Source organism: Caloenas nicobarica, chromosome 2 (assembly GCF_036013445.1).
Source record: "Caloenas nicobarica isolate bCalNic1 chromosome 2, bCalNic1.hap1, whole genome shotgun sequence".
In the NCBI taxonomy this organism is placed as follows: Eukaryota; Metazoa; Chordata; class Aves; order Columbiformes; family Columbidae; genus Caloenas; species Caloenas nicobarica.
In genome coordinates, this window is record NC_088246.1 from 27,241,736 (window position 1) to 27,257,168 (window position 15,433).

The 15,433-nt window shown below is 37.4% G+C and overlaps 1 protein-coding gene across 2 annotated transcripts in view; it reads right to left on the bottom strand.

Moving 5' to 3' along the window:
- The window catches only part of SLC25A13 (solute carrier family 25 member 13), a 100,109-nt gene that overhangs the window by 13,673 nt on the left and 71,003 nt on the right, over positions 1–15,433 (bottom strand). For both annotated transcript variants that reach the window (XM_065629410.1, XM_065629411.1), the window contains 2 exons: positions 15,317–15,397; positions 2,924–3,064 (listed from right to left, as the gene is read on the bottom strand). In XM_065629410.1, coding sequence (XP_065485482.1) covers positions 2,924–3,064; positions 15,317–15,397 — 222 coding nt within the window. The remainder of the gene's footprint in view (positions 1–2,923; positions 3,065–15,316; positions 15,398–15,433) is intronic.

The following is a 15,433-nucleotide window of genomic DNA, read 5'->3' on the forward strand; positions in this document are numbered from 1 at the left end:
CAGGCAGTAGATCTTGTTAAGACATGCAGGAATTTGTCTCATGAAGCTAAGACTAAAACACATAATTCTTTGCATCTTCTGTCTGCAGTTATAATTAATGAAAGTACATTCTTCTTTGCTGACTACCACATGGGACTCTTACAGATTTTCACCCCGATTTCAGTATAAAAGATTCATAGGAACTAAGCAGAGCATGCTGGATTGATCTGTGGTGGTAAGAACAGCTTTCAAGATGATTTATTTCTGAAATGGGAAAAGAGAGTTTTCACTGCAGTCCTTAAACATGGTAATAGAAACAGCACCAAAGCAGAGCGAGAGAAACAGAAAACACTGATGTGCAGCAGACTGGATGAGCACTCCTGATTTAAGGAGTTTGTAACCATCGACACAGAAGTAAACTCACATTGACAAGCAATGGAAACAGTTCAGCTATACTATTATACCAAGATATTTCCGCTCTCATTAGTAGAACACTTATTATTATTTGATGTTCACCTGGTCATTATCCTCACTAAATTAATTTACTAGAAGCACTACCAGAGCAGGTAGCACCTACCAAATCTAGTCTTGGCTGAAATTCATTTTAGGGGCTGGTGACCTACACGCAATGAGTTATTAATCCCTGCCTGGCCTCACCAGCACTGCCAGCCTCAGCACAAGCATTCGTAACAGGACTGCTTTTGCCCCTAGTGCTGCTCCTATGGGAGCAGCCTGATGGGCTCCCCATGCCATGAAGCCTCTTCCCTTTGCCGGGGTGCAACCATCACGAGGAGCTACAGAGTGGGTTGGTCTGGGTTCAAGCTAAATGGAACCAGAAGGAGGAGGCGGCTTTACTTTTAATGAGTTTTCCTGCACCATGTGGCTACACCTACACTCTTACTGGCACACAGGAGAGGGGCAGACAGGTTTGCCGTTTTCTTTTTGGATACAATGCCAAAAGTGTTTGGTGGACAACAGCACAAACCTGCCCAATAACAGAGCTAGCAGTGACTAAGGGTGCACTCGGACACAAGCCTTCTGATGTGGCCTCTGCTCTGTTGGGTAGATGACTGTGATTGCCAAGTTAAATTCTCTAGTTTCATCAAATCAGCCAAGTTTTGTAGGCAATGAATCCAAATTGGACATAAAAAAAGACATGGAGCTGGGTGGAGAGGTGGAAAAGAGGCAGAAACAGAGACAACACGAGAGTAAAACAAATACCCCTTCTGTGGCTTTTTTTTTTTGGTGGGGGAAAAAGGACTTAAAACGGTGTTGCTTGTGAATAAATAACTGCCTATTTCAATGCAATGTAGAGCTGTAACCAGGTCCTCTTCAGGTATATTCCTTACAAATATTCACCAAGTATCTACTCTAGAAAACAGACATAATTAATGTCTCAACTTGAGACATTAATGCCATTTAAAATGGAAAAATGTAGCAAAATCTGCTCAGCCACCAAAAGCAGGCATTGAGGAAAAAAAAAATGTTAAAAATGCTAACTTCAGTAAACTAGTTCATCACTCTTCCTCATTTTATGTTTTATTTTTACTAGTCCAAGTAAAAGTCAGTAGCTGCCCTCCATTCCTGCACAGCCTCAGGGCCGGAGACTGTTTACCATATCCACGTTTTCAGTTGTAAATGTTGACCTGATCAACACCATAATGCCATTTACTAGGAGTTTACACAATAGCATCAGCTTCAGTAAAACACCTAAAAAATTAGCAAGTCAATTTAAAGGGAAAACCAGCTCCTCATCAAACCCTATTCAGACCTGCAACTTCTCCCCAGGCCAAAACACACATACATCTAGTGGCAGGCAGGCCTCCTCTTTGTAATGGTAACAGGACAATTGGAAAGGACTGGATGCTTTAAAATGGCGATGGAATTTAAATAATGTGGAGGAGGGGAATGGGGCTCATTTGTTGGGTTTTGAAGCATCTTCAGTTTAGAGTTGAACTGCTGTGAATAAGAAAGAGAGGAATACTGCTCGCTGCACTGGAAATACTGAGACGAATGGGTAGTGTGGAAGGTTCATCCTGAGAAGTAGGCTGCGGAATCTGAAGAAACGCCACACGGTGCTCTGCAGTATGTGGCATTCATTACAGTTTTTGTTTCAATATTGTGCGTAATGGCCATCTCAAAGTACTCCAAGACCTTTCATACTCCTCCGTATCTAGTCCTCTTCATCTAAAAGTAGAAGGGAGTATGTTAATCCTTTAAATTGTTTGCAGCATACATCCTAATGGATACAATAGAAGATGTTTCCAATCCTGCTGCTGTCTAACATTAAACCTGATTTTATTTTTATATATCTCATCCATATCTACATATCTCACATATCTATGTGAGAACAGTAATGTAGAAAGCAAAATTGTAGCGTTTGTAGTATACACTCACGAAAGCAACTTTTCCTGATATTATTTGTGGCAATGTTCTTCTAAACTACAAGCTTGCTTTAGTAGTTTATTTTTATGCTGGGCTCCCACTATCTGTATTTTGTCACTATTATTGTGTTGAAATTAATTCCTAGCACCAGATTAATAATGACATCTGGCAAAGTTGCTGAATCAAACACAGAAGAGCAAAAACATAGCCCCAAAATTGTGAGCGCTGTATCATGAAGCAGAAGAAAATACGTTTATTTTTACACCAGGCAGTAACCAGGAATAACAAACTAATCCTCAAAGAACGATACTTATATTTGCTGAAGTGAGAAAAGAAATCTTAGTAAGATTCACAACCACATGCTTAAAAACACGAGACAGTTTCTTCCCTTAAGTAGAAATGAAAAATGAAGATATAATATCACATAACGAGGAAGAATTTAAAAGAAAAGTACAACTATGACCACTTATGAAAGTTTGTGAGAATAATGAAACGATAATTTGGTTTGAAATATTCATAATGGGCTTTTAATTCATGTATATAGATAAAAAAAACATACCTTGTAGAGACCAAAGAAGCCTAAGTCCCGTAATACAGTGAGGGCACTAACTCGTGGACCAGTAGTGATTTCTCCAGCCACCTGTAATCTAATTTTGACAATTTCCAATGGATTGGTAAAGATCACTTGAGAACCTCCAGCCTGAAATTAAAAGTGGAAGGCAGCACATTAACTTTGCATCCTTTGCAGCATACGTCCTGTTACGTTCAAGAGAAGACATTTTCAGTCCTGCTGCAGTCGGTTAAGCTATTGGCAGACAAGAGTTTTAGCATTAGTTAATAAACTGCTGTTCACAAGGTAAGAAAACTACCCCTCCACGAGCTGAGTGGTCAGGAAAAGCAGCGAGGGAACAGCCCAGCCACTGCAGGACACTGCAGCTCAATTCTTGCTGCAAGAACACATTCACCAACACCAATTTGTGCAATACTGACAAGCCAAGAATGTTGTAAGGCAAGTAATGGAGTGAAAGGAAGAATTAGGAACTAAGAAACTGAGATGTGCATGCCAGTACTTAGAAAGTGAAAACATACTATTGAAGAGTTCAAGTCTGGCAGAAGCTTTTTCAATTTTGGTATGAGCTCATAAAACAAAGAACACATGGATTCCAAAGACCAGAACTGCAGATATATTGTGCTTTTTTAAAAACCCCAATGAAATACCAGTTTCAGTGCTGATTCAAGAGTCTGAGCTCCACATCATTATTTGTGCACCAGGTAATAAACAAAATAAGGTCTACAAACTGAAGGATTCCATTAATGAAGAACCGATAAATGTGGGGTTTGTTTTTTTGTTGGTTTTTTTTTTTTAACATGTCAGTCTCCATTTGTCGGCAAGACATCACTCAACTGATTTTGAAAGTTAGATTTAAAACACAGCGGTGGCAGAGCATTTCAGACTCCCTGCTAGTTCGCATGAAGCTCATCTCATTCACAACATGTAACGTAGGGCATAACCTTCCTGCTACCCTGACAGATCCCAAGTTAAAAATTTGAAACAAGAAAAAAAAAGTAACATGAAGGTTACCTAAGTGTATTCAAGAAATACTCATTCAAACTCCATCTGGCCCAAATTCAACAGAATGTCATTTAACTTCTGTTAATTTCTTAATTATGTGGCCCAACAGCTATGCCCTTCTCTAGGTTCTAAAATCACACAAACTATGCAAAGGGCAACCCTCACCCTCCCCACAACAAAACATGAACTATTTTTTTCCAGAAGGTAATGACTAAAATGAAATAAGCTGCATTTAAAAGCCCTTGCATCTAGCCATGTCTAGTATGTAAACACTATGTGCACACCTTTTTAAAATTATCCAAATGCTAAAAGAATTAATCATAGCTCAGATTAACTATCATTCAAAATAAAAAATATGCACAGTAATACGGTTTAAATAATGTGCTGAAGAAATGGCAAATTGCACGAACAACTATTCTTGTCTACCGCTTAGACTGAGCATACACGGTGTGGTTACAAATTAAAGTCTTTACATAACCCCCAAAATATCCCAAATGTTTCCTATTTCAACCAGAAAAAGCATGCTCTTGTGTAACTCAACTGGTTTTGACTTTCAAATTGGCATAATTTAATTTAACTGCTTTTACCAAACCAGAATCCTGGTACATATAAATCTACTATTCTTCTTGCCATCAGAAATTAGACTGATAAATTATTTGGCACATACACTGACTTCAGTTTCGCACTTAAACGTATTAAGTGAGTAAGCATCCAAAACAAAAAATGGAGAGAGTTTCTTTTACTTGTCTTCTCATCTTGCAAAGTCTCAAAAAAAAACCTCCTGGAAAGGTCCTTATGGTGAACTTCAAATTCCTATATAATAAACGTTTTGGTCTATGTATTACAAATATTAAGCATTCCCACATGCCATCGCACATATTTTTTTCTTAAAAGGATAAAAACCCAATTGCAAGTGATAATGTTCATTTGCAAGTTTGTTATACCACAACCCTCCTCTAAAACACACTACTTAAAAAACTCATATCAACGGCTCTATGTTAGCATAAATAAAATAATTTCTCTCAGTATGATATTCTTGCAGTTCATTGTGCCATGACTCCATAGGAAGTGTTCCTTTAATTTTCACTATGGGAAGACCATATTAAAATTTAAAAGATGACAACAAAATTAAGTTTAATTCATTATTATTATTATCAATGCACCAAAACACTGAGCAATTTAAAAATCTATAAAAATGTTTATAAGTGATGCCATATCTAAAGAAAGGAAATAGAAACATGTATCTGTTTTTAAAGGGGAATAAAGGGTAATAATTTCTGAATTCAAACAAGCAGGAAGTACTTCAGGTGCTATAAATGTTTATGTTTGCATGTCCAACCTGGCTGCACGGACACTTGCAGCCTTAGATGTTTGTGACTGAGTAAATCACACGAGACTTCCCCTGCTTCAGCTTGCTGTTTGAAAAATGGGGATGCTGTTATTTACCCACCTCATACACTCACTGCATTGAAATTTTTAAAACACTTAGACCTGCATGCACCAGGCATTACTAAAAAGACTACTGGTTTTGCTGCCCACAAAGGAGGCCTGAAGAAAGACACTGGAAATTTCCAGTTAAGTCTGTCCACAAAACTGTCCAGGTACTAGAAGCTCAGAACTCTCTGAACAGCCTTTGTCATCCTCTAAATTTGATCAAAGATATACCCCAAAAACGAAATGATGAGTAACTGAAAGTGATGAGCCAGACAATACCTGACAGAGGGTCTCAGTGGGAGGGATTCTACCACCTGCCTGCTCTGCGGTGGCGATGAGGGCTGGGTTATCAGCCAGGGCAGAGGTTAAGTCTAGCGGTAACACGTACAGTCGCCTGGTGGGGAGCTTTTGTCACCCTGTTATTTCACCATCTATGCTGGTAACTGCAGCTCCTTCCTCTCAAAATTGGGGGAAGCAAACTGGAGACGGCTACTGTACTCTCTAATGAAATGATTTCTTGCTTGTCTAGTATTGGTAACTCCTATTGTGTTATTCATCATCGTAGTATGCAAGTGTCTCATAAATATTAATGGCTATCTCCTCCCAGCGCTCCTCTGAGGAAAGTACAATGACTCGAGTTTTACAAGAAGTGGATGTGAGGTAAAGAGGTTAATTGTGTGCCAGTGTGTGTGCGTCCCTAGCTCAAACACGCACAACTTCTGAGAGTCTCCAGATATCCTGATCTCCACATCAGCAGCTTGACTCACAAGAGCACATGGCTTCTGTCTTCTTTCTGAGCTTTTGCATAGTGAATGCAATGAAAGAAATCTTATCGATCTAATTTTTTCCAGTCTCTTCAAGGTGCTGGTATAAACTGTTAGGAAAAAACAGACCAAATATTATCAGCACGTTGTATCATCCTGCTTATTCATTGTGTTTGGCCAAAAGTTGAAGAACATTGCCTTCTTGTTTGCTGACTTTTGCCATTGAAAGTGTATCTTATTTTAAAATTTGAAATATGCTCCCAAAGGTCAGAATTTGAAAACTATTTTTTCCACCAGAATAAACACAGTTTAAACTCAGGTTGCTCAAGCTTAATGATTCCTCCACTGTCACAAAAATCAGCTTCATCAACTGTTTCCTATAGGTAGCTCCCAGTAACACCTATTTTTCTATATTGAAATTACAAACCTGAAAACCCTCAACTCTGAATTCTTTATCACCTCTTCCAATCATTTTTAACAGAAACAAATGATCTGACTGTAAAAGCAAATCTATTACTTTTCAGTTATTATCATATGATTGAAATAAAACCTGCAAGTTTGAGTTATTCATAGGAGTAGATACCTAGAGGTATTGCATAAATAATTATCTGTAAGGGCCCACAAAGGTCCATATTATTCTGAAAGAATTTAACATTTGACCTAATCACAAGCACTTACCATCTTGTTTCATGCTAAGCAAGAAAATAAAAGGGAAACACCTCTGACATCCAAGAGCTCCTCATACACACATAGCTAGAAATCCGCATGCCTATAAAATGTTTAACACGCAGAGAGCTAGCTGTGCATCCACACACGTGAATTTTTATAAATAAGCTGTTTTTTTTTCATTTTTGCAGTTCTTCAACTCTGTACTTAGTATGATATCACCCAACACCTCTCGATGGCAGTAGAGTCTTGTACAGTAATACAGTTCTGTCTATCACATGCCTCCTTCTACTTTCCCACTTTACTGAACGGAAGGGAGAAGTAAAAATAGTTGAGGTATTTTTTTTTTTGTCCATGGGGAAATAAAACCCTCTCTGTAGCGAAAAAACCCCCAGTTTAATAACAATCACTTAACACCAATCCAGTTTAAGAAGTCAGAATTTCTTCTACTTCTTCATGTGTTCAAATCACCCTGTAATAAACTTTACCGGAAAATAAAGAGATTTTCACGCTCCTCATTACACTAAGACAAGAAATTCCTGTTCTTTTCAATGTAACTGCATTTTGTGTCCTTATGAGATTAGACAAGAAATGAACGCACCAGACCCAACTCTCCCAGGGCTTTCACATCTCCATTTGAAAGCTTTGGTGTAGGTTCTGAAGAGAACACAGTCTGCAATTCATGAAGAAAATTCTGTGTTTTCTATCACAGAAGAAAGTACTAGATTATTTTCCTTTCATTGCTACTGACCGTCAACTCTTCTTGTGCCTCTAATTAACCTTATTACCTAATTCAAATCACAGCCTTTTTGCTGTTTGCAGTTACGAGCACTTAGGGTCAGCCTAGATCTTTCTTCTGCACCCCATGTAACCTGTCACATTTCACCTTTTAAGGTTTCGTGGATGAAGAAAGCATTACTACCGCTATTAGAGTGTTTATATTTCTCAACAATATCACCCAGGGATAGCAATTATGGCAATTAATGGCAACCATTAAAACACATAAGCAACATACTATGCAATAATCCAAAAATCAACCTCTGCAAAAGAAATAGTCTACAATGTCTTCGTTACTCTTTCAATTTACAAAAAGACAAGCAGGTGCAAGTTCCAAAATTTTTAGTCAACTGTTTATCACATTCAGTCATACTGAATATAATACACTGGGCCCAGGCTGTTGCTCCTTTCCAGTTGCCAGATGCAGCTTGTTTTCCTGCGCATTTGCTAGCATCCATTAATCCTAATTAAAGTCAAGATTCCTAAAGTGCTGAGCATTGTAGAGACACAAAATAAAGACTGTTCCCTGTCATAAAAAAAAAAATCTAAATTAAAAACGCACTCAACACATGCAAGAATGGAAGAATTACCATTCTCATTGTGTAATAAAGGGCAACTAAGACATAGAACGATGAAATGATTTACCACAAAATCACATACTAACTCCACGACAGAACAAGGCTTAGAAGCCAGATTTACAGAGTGCCACTGCAGCACTTCAAACTACCTCTAAAAGTCTTGGTGTTTGTATAGCAAAAGATCCCAGATGAATTGTGTTGAGCTGCTGCAGAGGTGGTTTCACTATGGACTTGCCAGTTACGAGAAGAGCTACCAAGTAACAGACATCTATCCAAACTGATTTGTTTTTCTTATCGATTTCAAAGGTGACAACCTTAATTACATGGTGCTGTATGTCAAGGGCAAAGCGTACTGGGTTCTCAAAATTTTGGTCTGTGTGACTTTTTTTTTTCCCCAATAAAACCAGGCTTCAAAAATCCAGACAAGCCACCTCATGTTGTTTTGTGTCCTCTCATCTGTGCTCCTATCTATACAGGATCCTGATAATGCTCTTTAGCAATGGGAGTTCATATAGTAAATACCTTTTCTTCAGATCACGAGGAGATTTCCTGAGCCCTCAATCATCTGCTTTTCACTATCCCGACCAGGCTAGCACAGAAACAGCTTGCATGCTGCTCAGGCAGAACTGTGTTTTTCTCCAGCTAATCTTTCTTGCCTTCCGAGGGCAGACTTCTCTTGGGCTGCCTTAGGTTTTACTTTGTGCAGCTCAAACATCCAAATGTACATAAAACGTAAAGCAAACTCCTGCAAACATTCATGTAAAAGTGCTCATAAACAGAATTGCAATTAGTCTGAACAGAAGTACAGTCCTGCTGCTGCTCCGGACAGATTTCCAAGACTCGGATACAAGTTGTGACAATTGCCCTACAATAGTTTATGAACGACTTGGCTAAACAGAAACAACCAGGAATGTGGTTTGTTTATAAGCACTGACCAAGTCTGCAGTGGGAAAAAAATTAAAATTGTGGATTTGATATTTTCCATGTCATAGGTAATGCAGTTCTCAGAAGCCTCGCCAAAAAATCAAAGTGGAGCCTACTTGATTGGCATTATAAAAGCAATTAAGCTACAGACCTGTCAAATATGTTAACATTTGGCTCTGTCTGCTCTACTCGTCTATTTTGACTAGTTGTAGAATCATTTAATGATTTACAGACCTTTCAAGTCTTAAGGCATGGTAGCTGTATTAAAACTGTGACCCATTATTTCTTGGTCACATAATAAATTACGGTGACATCATAAATATCTTCCTTTTTCTCATAGAAAGCTAGATTTTAATTCCTGCTTTGAGTTTGAGGCTTTGTTTTTTAGGGTTTTTTTTGAACTTGCACTGGTAAACTCTAAAATATTTTACTGCCAGTAAAAGAAAGAGTAATAGGAGAAAGGGATGTGTAATAAAACGTAATTGTCAAAACAAATAAATGTTTTAAACTGCAATGTATGTACATATAAAATTTTGCAGTCGTTATTTCTAATATAATAGGGGGAAAAAAAGAATACATTTCAAATGGAAAGACAAGTAAGTATGTTTGTTGGAAAAAAATGGGCTTTTAAAGAGTTCAGAATTGTTTGGTTCTGCAATCAGAAACTTAGCAACCTAAACGATGCATTGCTCCTTGTTTTACAGTTCAAAAAAATTCTTCTCTTTCTCTTTTTTTTTTTAGGGAACAAAAGAAATGAAAAGGAAGAGGAGAGGGGCAGCAAAAGGGGAAAGCATCTCTAATTTATTATGGGAAAATACCTTTGGAAAAAAAATTAAAATTAACTAATCCAAAAGGAAAATTCAAAACAGAGTGAAATAATGTTCTGCATAACTCCTTACTGCTTTCAGGAAAGGCCAGTTTAAACAGGTATGACTGGGTGAAAATTTCAGCAAACTATTTTTTAAAACATCCAAACCTGCAAGGAAATGTGGGGTGAGGTCAAAGAAAAGCAGGAACTCTACACCAGGAACTTCCCCACCCTTTGGTACAACTTCTTGGAAAGGCTATCATGTTACTGTGCTGCCTGCCCAAACTTCATTATAATGCTTAAATCTAAGATTAGCGGAAAATTAATCAGAGACAATTAAAACAGAGCAGTGTTGAAATACAATGGGTTTGTAAATGTGAAGTTAAATTTAAGTCCAGATCCAGCTGGGTTTTTTTGAACCAAAAGTTTACAATTAGTTTAGATTATTTTCAGTATGCTGAAAATAACTACAAATACAGTGGTTCAGAGGAGAAAAATACACTTTAAAAAGACCTAATTATTTATAGTATATCCTGTTTCATTATATTAATTATATTAAATAAACTTTAATTAATTTAACAATATACATTTTATGTAAAAAGAAAATAGTTTTAAATTCAATCAAGAAAAAGAAAGTATTAGGAGCTTCTGAACTTTTCCTTAAAGAAGAAATGTGATTGTTGTGCTTTTTACACATGCAGGTAGAAACCCTCTTGAAAAGTAATGGAAGTCAGATTCCCAACTACAGGGAGAACTGACCTCTGAGAATAAATCTTTTAGGAGTTCAAAACGTGTGCCATGTGTTTTCAAAGCTAATATGAGCAATCATCAAGAAGACCATCATTACTTAACTATCTCAATAAACTGTTACCAAAACTTTTCTGTGTAATAGTAGTGGGTTTTTGTGGTTTTGTTTTTGTTGTGTTTGTTGTTGTTGGTTTGTGGTTTTTTTTTTTTTGGGGGGGGGGAGTTTGTTGGTTTGTTTTAATTTCATTTTGTTTTGTTTTTTCAGATATACATGCAGAGGTTTTTTTTCCCTGGCATACATAATACTCAGTTTCATTTTACCCACAGCTCAGCCTTCCCTTGCCAAACAGAACAGAATTTTATCAGATTTAGGTTTCTGAATAACGAAAACAAGAATGACACTTTTGGTCTCCTTTTGCCTGCAACTTAGAAATGTCTAAATTTTTGAAAGAGATGTAAGAAGTGTGGGAATTGCAGTCCATACATCCTCTACCTCCACTGCAATGCCACAGAGAAAATGCAGCTCAGATGTGGACTTATCTTTATTACTCTCTGAAACATAAAATAAATGTTGTAAGTAGCTTAATAAAACTATTTGCACTGGATCAGTTATTTGGCACAATTCATCTGGAATTTCACATCATATTCCTTTATAAGAATTAATTCTAGACAGGATTTTGCACTTTCTAGATGAACTCCATCTTAACCGTATCTAGTTTTTATGTTCCACAGCAGAGTTGAGGCTGTCCAAGAAAGTCCAATATGTTTTAACTTTATTATGATTACTATAAAGTCTCTAGAAATATGCCTAAAATTGTCTTGACAACTTAAATAAAAGCAGATCTGTACGGGGTCTGTAATTGTACTGTGCTACATGATTTAAACTGGCTAATAGTGAGCACACACTGAGCAGCTGGGAAGGGAAAGACTGTGTGTGCTCGGAAAAAGGAGGGAGAGCAGAAGGAAAGGTTAATAAAGCAAAATGTTTTTCTCTTTTCTGCTGAAAATTAAGCCTCCGGTTTACTGATATAATTGTATTACTATATGCAGACAAGGCACCATATGTGACATAGCTATTTCTTTTTAGTCATGCTATAACAATTTTTCTGTTTTTCTTAATATTTTCTATGTGGTTTATGATCACTCTTTATTCTGCATCTCCTTCCCGGTTACTTCCAGACCCACAATGTAAATTTTTCAATTAAATGTGGAACTGCTTTATTTAACAAACTAAGCAAAATGACTGTCTCACTGAAAAGCTTAGTGCTAAAGGCAACACCTCAAAACCCTCACAATAATATTTATGCCACTTTTACAAACAGTTTTCATTTCATTAATATAAGTCAAAAATAAGAAAAATTAACCACTGCTGTATCAAAAAAACCATCAGGTTACTTTTAATAGAAGCTTTTAAGTGAATGAAGTTTAAAAGAAGCAAGAGCCTAAACTCAGTATGACTAGTGATTATTTTTTATTTAAAACATAAAATAAATTGAAAGACCGTGAAAAAAAAGCTTACAGAAAGTACAAGATTATTGCCACTGAAAAAAACCCAATTAAGTTGTACTTACAGCTTACCCAAGATCATCCTTTTATTAAGGAATCCCTGAAGGTAAGTTACAGCATTAGCACAAATCAAACCTAGCATATTTGTGTACTTTTTCATTTAAGGAGGTTAAGTCAGATTTGTGGTTTAGATGCTCAGCAAATCCTAGCTTTACCGTATCATTACACTATGTCTTGGAACCAAAGCTTTTTACTAGTCTAACAATGATAAGGGTTATATAGGATTTGCATGAATTATGAGAGACTTGAATGCACAGCAGAGAACAGAGTTCATGATGGGTGTGCAAATTGTGCAAATCTGGAAGTTGCATATACTTTTATAGGTAACAAACACCACATTCACTAGGAAAATTTCTTATAAACAAAGGAGATGGAAATTTTGAGTTAGTCATTTACATAACAACTCTCTTTAAGATTCTGTAAAAAATACAAAGGTTATACTTTTAATTATATTGTTGGGGGTCTCAAAAAAAAAAATCTCAACCAACCTATCACTTTCATCTTCACATAATAAAAAGCTATGAAAGAGGCTGTTAACTGAACTAAGTGCCAAGAGGTCATGAAGTAAAAGATCCTTCTCTTTTCTTTTTTTTTTTTTCTTTTTTTAGGAGAGAAAACAGTTTACAAAACAGAAAAAGACTTGTTCAATGAAACAATCAGCTTTAGTTACAAGTGCAAAAGTCAGCCATGTGTACTAATTCTCAGTAATTATGATGCAAAGTGAACTCCTTGGGGGCTCAAAAGTCAACGCCTGGCAATGGTTGGGCAAACAGCGAGTGGAGCTACTCAGGTGATACTGACCCCTTCAAAGCCCTTTGTGTTACTGAACAACCCAAACCATCCAAGTATCTGCTCCGTATTAACACTATACTGTGCTCACAGGGCTGGTATTTAAAACATTAAAATCTAGTGTTCAGCCCAGCACACAGCCCTTGCACAAGCACTGCAACAAAAGCACGGAAAGAAAATTTAACATCTTGAGTTTGTAACACAATCACAGCTGAGAACTAGATGTGGAGAGCGGAAAGGTGATAGGGCAGGTGTCTTTTATAAAATTCATCTTAGTTGGCTGCCTCTTTTTAGACTCTAACACATCATGCACTCCTGTCTTATTGCCTCCCACATAAGCGATTACTACATTGTGAAATGAGGCAAAAATCCAAGACTGAAGATTTTCAAAAGCATTCAACAGTGTCCTTACTGTTTCCAGAGTGAAATTGCAGGTTTCACGTTGGCTTAAACGGAGACAAAAAGTTAGGCCAATACGATGCTGAAAGCTATAGGAAAAATCCTGTCTTTGGCATCTCATTTTTTTTGCATATATTTACCCCCAAAGAAATTGGGCACCACTTGTAATGAGAGTTTCTGTTGCTAGTCTGAATTGGGTTTAAAATTACAAAAAAAGAACCCAAAGACCACCTGCAGAAAAGACAAGTTGCAACCTATCTACCTGGCACTAGACTATGCCCTTAAGTGGAGCACTCCAGTTAAAAGAAAACTCAGGGCATTCTGCCACCGCACGTCTACTGCTACAACTTCACGCAGCATCTCATTGTTAATATATATCTCAAATACCAAATAGGACAAGCCAACATTTACAGCACATCTAAAATAAACCTCAAACCACCTATCTCTTAAAGCAGATCCTTAGTTTACAATGAACTACTGCCAAAAAGCCTGCTGCAGCGTTCTCATGAATGACAGGTCTCTGTAAAGAGTGCTTTTTGTACTGCATTTAAAAATTCACAGCGGTCTGTAAAAATAAAAACTCCAGATCAAATGACATTTTAAATGAAAATTTTGCTGAATTCTCTATGGCTGCTATGTTCGTAAGATGTTTTATTAGTATAAGGGGTGAATACATTTTACTCCGCAAGCACTTTATTACATTTTCTCTTCATTTACGGCATGCTTTTTATTTAGGGCTTTAGAGACTCACATTCTTCTCTCCCTCCCCTTCTTTTTTTCTCCCCTGAATGCTCCTAAAGTTACAGAACAAGGGGATCCTACCTGGCAGTCTACAACAGGTCAGTGATCAAACGGAGCAGTGAGCAGCCAAATCCTGCCCCATCTCCTGAGAATTACAGAAAGCCAGGGCTTCTCAGCCTGCATCGCACCCGAGCCGCTGCACCCTGAGGCTCAGATAATCGCCGCGTGCTCTCTGCGAGCACACACCGCACAAATCTCCGCACCTACCGACGTTAAGACACAAGCATTTGTTTTAAAGTTGCTGCTCACCGTAGTTTTCGACATAGGTAGAAGCTGCTTGAAAATGTGACCTCATCTGTCTTATGACAGCAGAAACAAAGATAGATTGAAAATATACCAACATTGCTCTGCCCCAGTGATCAAAGCCGGTTTAAATAAACAGTGTTCTTTATCTGTAAAGTGCACTGGTCTTTGAACAACTATTCATTTTACCTAAAGTATTTACATTTGCTTGAACAAAATCAATACACCAGATAAAGTAAGCTGTAACATGAACAGACAGAACTAGACCAAACCGTGGAGTATTATCATTTACCCAGTAATATGCCAGTTGTTCATTAAGATCCTACTTTGTGCAAGCAAAACACTCTTAAAAACTTAGTGGGTTTCAAATACAGCCTACATTCAGGAATGCATTATGTACTGAGTTAACATTACACAGCCTACGTCTGCTATGAACTCAAAGAAGCATGAGTAGTTTTTGCCATTTCAAAAAGCCAGTATCACTGCGAAAAGTGAAAATTAGTGGGCGCAATAACACATCAGGAAAGAAGTGACGTGGCAGAGTGGGTGCCACAAAGTAGTAACTAATTATTAACTTCTGGAAAGGTTAGCATGAATCCTCTTTAGGCCATAAGCTACAGCCAACATGAATAAAGACACATTCTTTATTAAGGAAACAAACTCCAAGCTGTGAGAATTATACAGCGCAGTTAAAAGGCACGATGCACAGAAACATTTACCCTTTCATCAAGACCGGCTGGCCTATCTAGGAAAGAGCTGAGATGCTCTAGCAGAGTCTGCTCTTGAACCGGATCTGTGGTTAAACAGAAGCCTTAGTCCACATAGTTAATCTTACACGCTCCACTTTCATGAATCTCATATGAAGGAAATTAAAGATACTTACACAGCCACCAGCAAGAATTTCTGCAGCCAGTGGGACAGAGCCGTCTTTAGTCATAAACTTATCTCTCACAAAGTCATTAACCTTAAAAAACAAACATTTATGAAAGCTGATAAATTA